General features: G+C 39.2%; 2 protein-coding genes across 2 annotated transcripts in view; one reads left to right on the top strand and one right to left on the bottom strand.

Moving 5' to 3' along the window:
- Positions 1-4,026, top strand: part of MSH2 (mutS homolog 2) — a 90,123-nt gene that overhangs the window by 66,896 nt on the left and 19,201 nt on the right. Inside the window, exon 9 of the mRNA XM_017548533.2 lies at positions 3,220-3,343. Coding sequence (XP_017404022.1) covers positions 3,220-3,343 — 124 coding nt within the window. The remainder of the gene's footprint in view (positions 1-3,219; positions 3,344-4,026) is intronic.
- On the bottom strand, positions 1,992-3,086 carry LOC108317831 (heterogeneous nuclear ribonucleoprotein A1-like). The gene has a single exon (XM_017548534.2). It carries the CDS (start codon positions 3,040-3,042, stop codon positions 2,089-2,091), a length of 954 nt encoding a protein of 317 aa, XP_017404023.1. The 5' UTR covers positions 3,043-3,086; the 3' UTR covers positions 1,992-2,088.

Below are 4,026 nucleotides of genomic sequence, written 5' to 3'. Positions count from 1 at the left end.
CAACCTCCGCCTCCTGGGTTCAGGCAATTCTCCTGCCTCAGCCTCCTGAGTAGCTGGGACTATAGACATGCGCCACCATGCCCAGCTAATTTTTTGTAGTTTTAGTAAAGACGGGGTTTCACCATGTTGACCAGGATGGTCTCGATCTCTTGACCTCGTGATCCACCCGCCTCGGCCTCCCAAAGTGCTGGGATTACAGGCTTGAGCCACTGCACCCGGCCTTATCTTTTATTCTTATAGCATTTCCAAGGGATTAGTTCACTACTTTTTTTTCATCTGTGAGTTGTAGGTGCTTACACATGCCCACTTGATGACCTTGATGTTTTCTTATACATGGAAGCAAGTGCTTTTATAAAAGAAAATATTAACCTTTTATCTTTTTACATTTTGCGAATCTTTTTTTTTTAACAAATGTTTCATTTTTTAAAAATGAGGTTTATTCAAAATTTAAAATTTTAATATATTGAATTTCTTTTGGTTGATTTAAATTGAGAAAGTTATTTTATAAATATTCTTCTTTTTGCTAACTTTCTGCAGTTTGATTTTAATTCCTTATTCCTTGCATAGTTTGCTTTTGGTACCTGAAAGTACGCTCTCTAAGTGGATACAGTTTATCTCAACCTCATTGAATGTTTTAAATCAAGAGAATGAACTCACTCTATTAAGCTTCTATGTATAATTGTCTGCTTAATTATTTGTAATGCCTAGTAAGGATACACTTCATTCTTTTTTTTAGATGTTCTTTCACAATTTCATTTAAATTTTAGTTGTTTTGTTTTAAAAAAGAATTCCTATTGAACAGTCTCGAGGAATAAACAGCTATTGATATTAGATATAGTTTTCTCTTTTCATAGTTTACCTCTTGTTTGTTTACCTCAATCAATTGATTGATGAGACTGAGTCTTGCCCTGTTACCCAGGCTGGAGTGCAGTGACAGGATCTTGGCTCACTGCAACCTCTGCCTCCTGGTTCCAACCAATTTTCCTGGTTCAGCCTCCCAAGTAGCTGGGACTACCGGCGCACTCTACTACACCTGGCTAATTTCGTATTTTTGGCAGAGATGGGGTTTCACCATGTTGGCCAGGCTGGTATAGAACTCATGACCTCAAGTGATCCACCTACCTCTGCCTCCCAAAATTCTGGGATTACAGGCATGAGCCACTGCACTGACCCAATTCTTGTAGTTTTTTAATTGGCTGAATTTAACTTTCAAATTCTTAAGTCTTCCAGTAGGCAGTTATCTTTATAAAGGTTCTATGTAATCAAGACTTCATTTCTAAATATTTTGTATGTTTTTGCTAATGTAAATGAGATCTGTTTTTCATTATGATTTCTTACTGTTTATTACTGGTAAGAATTTAGTGAAACAAAGTACTTAAGAGGATGTTTTTTAATTATGAGATTTAGTTTTAAGAAATAAAATTTTTTAGTTTCTTAGAGCTAACTTTTTGAGATTCCTAAGGTGGATCCTTGGTTTAGGCAACATCATACAACTATCACAGGTTTTGCACATTGAACATTATTTAGTAATGTTTAGGGAGAACATTTGAAATGTTTAGGAAAAATTTAAATAAAATATAGAATATTGTTAGGAACATATATATCATCAGCACTGTATAGAGTACATATAGAACTCTAAAGTCCTAATGAATAGAATTTTGCATCTCAGTAACTAGAAACTCCTTAATAGTTGTGACTGAATAACTTACGGATAGCAAATTATTATTATTAATTATTATTATTATTTTTTATTTTTAAAGACATTTATTCAGCATCGCAATCAGACTATTACATTTAGCAATCAATAGCATGGTGCAAAAAAAAAGAAAAAAAAGAAAAAGAAAAAAAATCTACATTAAAACCCTTTGTTGGAATGCTTTACACTTTCCACAGAACAGAAACTAAAATAACCTGTTATACAATTAGTCACAAATACAGTCCTCAAGTGTTTTGCCCATGCACATGAGTATTTGTCTAAATCATGTCTTCTTTGTAGCAGCTAGGCCTTGCCACCACTGTGCTTGGCTGAGTTCACAAATCTGTTGTAACTTGTAGCTTCCCTGCCACTTCTCTGGCTCTCCTCTCCTGCTAAGCTTTGTTTCCTAATGAAAATCTTCTGCCACTGCCATAGCTACTGCTGCTACTGGAACCGCCATAGCCACCTTGGTTTCGTGGTTTCGCAAAGTATTGGCCGCCACCACCATAGGGGCCAGAGCTTCTGCCTCCAAAGTTTCCTCCCTTCATGGGTCCAAAATTTGAAGACTGATTGTTGTAACTGCCAAAATCATTGTAGCTTCCACCACTTCCAAAATTGCCTCCATCATTACCAAATCCATTATAGCCATCCCCACTGCCACCATATCTACCACGACCACTGAAGTTTCCTCCACGACCAAAGTTGTCATTCCCACCGAAACCACCTCCACGACCACCACCAAAGTTTCCAGAACCACTTCGACCCCTTTGGCTGGATGAAGCACTAGCCATCTCTTGCTTTGACAGGGCTTTCTTAACTTCACAGTTGTGGCCATTCAGAGTATGGTATTTCTGAATGACAATCTTATCTACGGAGTCATGGTCATCAAAGGTTACAAAGGCAAAGCCTCTTTTCTTGCCACTCCCTCTGTCAGTCATGATTTCAATCACTTCATTTTTTCCGTACTGTTCAAAATAATCTCTTAGGTGATGTTCTTCAGTGTCTTCTTTAATGCCACCAACGAATATTTTTTTCACAGTTAAGTGGGCACCTGGTCTTTGAGAATCTTCTCTTGAGACAGCTGCCTTTGGTTCCACAACTCTTCCATCCACTTTGTGTGGCCTTGCATTCATGGCTGCATCCACTTCCTCCACAGTTGCATACCTGAGGAACCCAAAGCCACTGGAGCGCTTGGTGTTTGGATCTCTCATTACCACACAGTCTGTGAGCGTTCCCCATTGCTCAAAATGGTTCCTCAGGCTCTCATCGGTTGTTTCAAAGCTCAGCCCTCCAATGAAGAGCTTCCTCAGCTGTTCTGGCTCTTTAGGATACTCTGACTTAGACATGATCGCAGGGAGAAGAGAGATTTTAATGATGCTTCTTCGGCGGCGTCCATGGGCAGAAAGCGGATAGCAAATTATTTAACTGAAAATAATAAAATTTAAATGGTAGGAAATATTTGCTTTATGATTTCTATCTTTACCCATTATTTATAGAATTTTGTTACTTTGTTCTCTTTGCAGGTGGAAAACCATGAATTCCTTGTAAAACCTTCATTTGATCCTAATCTCAGTGAATTAAGAGAAATAATGAATGATTTGGAAAAGAAGATGCAGTCAACATTAATAAGTGCAGCCAGAGATCTTGGTAAGAATGGGTCATTGGAGGTTGGAATAATTCTTTTGTCTATGCAGTGTCTGTCTGTACTGGTGCCAGAATTATTTTATAAGCTCCCCGTCCCCAAGGTGATGACTCCACATTCCTGTCAGACAGAAATCACCCAACAGGTCCCTGTATGGCATCATTTAAACAAGCCCTATTTTAAATGTCACCTCCACTAATAACAGGATACTCCTAGGAGAATCACCAAGCCCAATACTCCTAGGATTCTGCATTGATTTGGCTTTGGGGTTTCCAAGCGCTTCATTAATGTCAATTTTTTGAAAAAGACTATCTTCCATACCAGCTTATTAATTCCCTATGGGTTCACACTGTTTTTTTTTTCCTGAATTTTCAACAAACGTGTAAAGTGCTCAGTACAAAGAAGTTTAGAAATCCAGAATGAGGGCCAGGCGCAGTGGCTCACCCATGTAATCCCAGCACTTTGGGAGGCTGAGGCGGGTAGATCGCCTGAGCTCAGGAGTTCAAGATCAGCTTGGGTGACACAGTGAAACCCCATCTCTACTAAAGTACAAAAAGTTAGCCAGCCATGGCGGTGTATGCCTGTATTCCCAGCTACCTGGGAGACTCAGGCAGGAGAATTGCTTGAACCCGGGAGGCAGAGGTTGCGGTGAGCTGAGATTGCCCCACTGCACTCCAGCCTGGGTGAC

Source organism: Cebus imitator, unplaced genomic scaffold, assembly GCF_001604975.1.
Source record: "Cebus imitator isolate Cc_AM_T3 unplaced genomic scaffold, Cebus_imitator-1.0 Scaffold209, whole genome shotgun sequence".
Taxonomy (NCBI): domain Eukaryota; kingdom Metazoa; phylum Chordata; class Mammalia; order Primates; family Cebidae; genus Cebus; species Cebus imitator.
The sequence above is the reverse complement of the archived record's forward strand: the minus strand, read 5'-3'. Positions and strand labels throughout refer to the sequence as shown.

Coding starts and splice junctions, on each gene's coding strand:
- LOC108317831 (XM_017548534.2), bottom strand. CDS start 3,042: ATGTCTAAGTCAGAGTATCCTAAAGAGCCAGAACAGCTGAGGAAGCTC.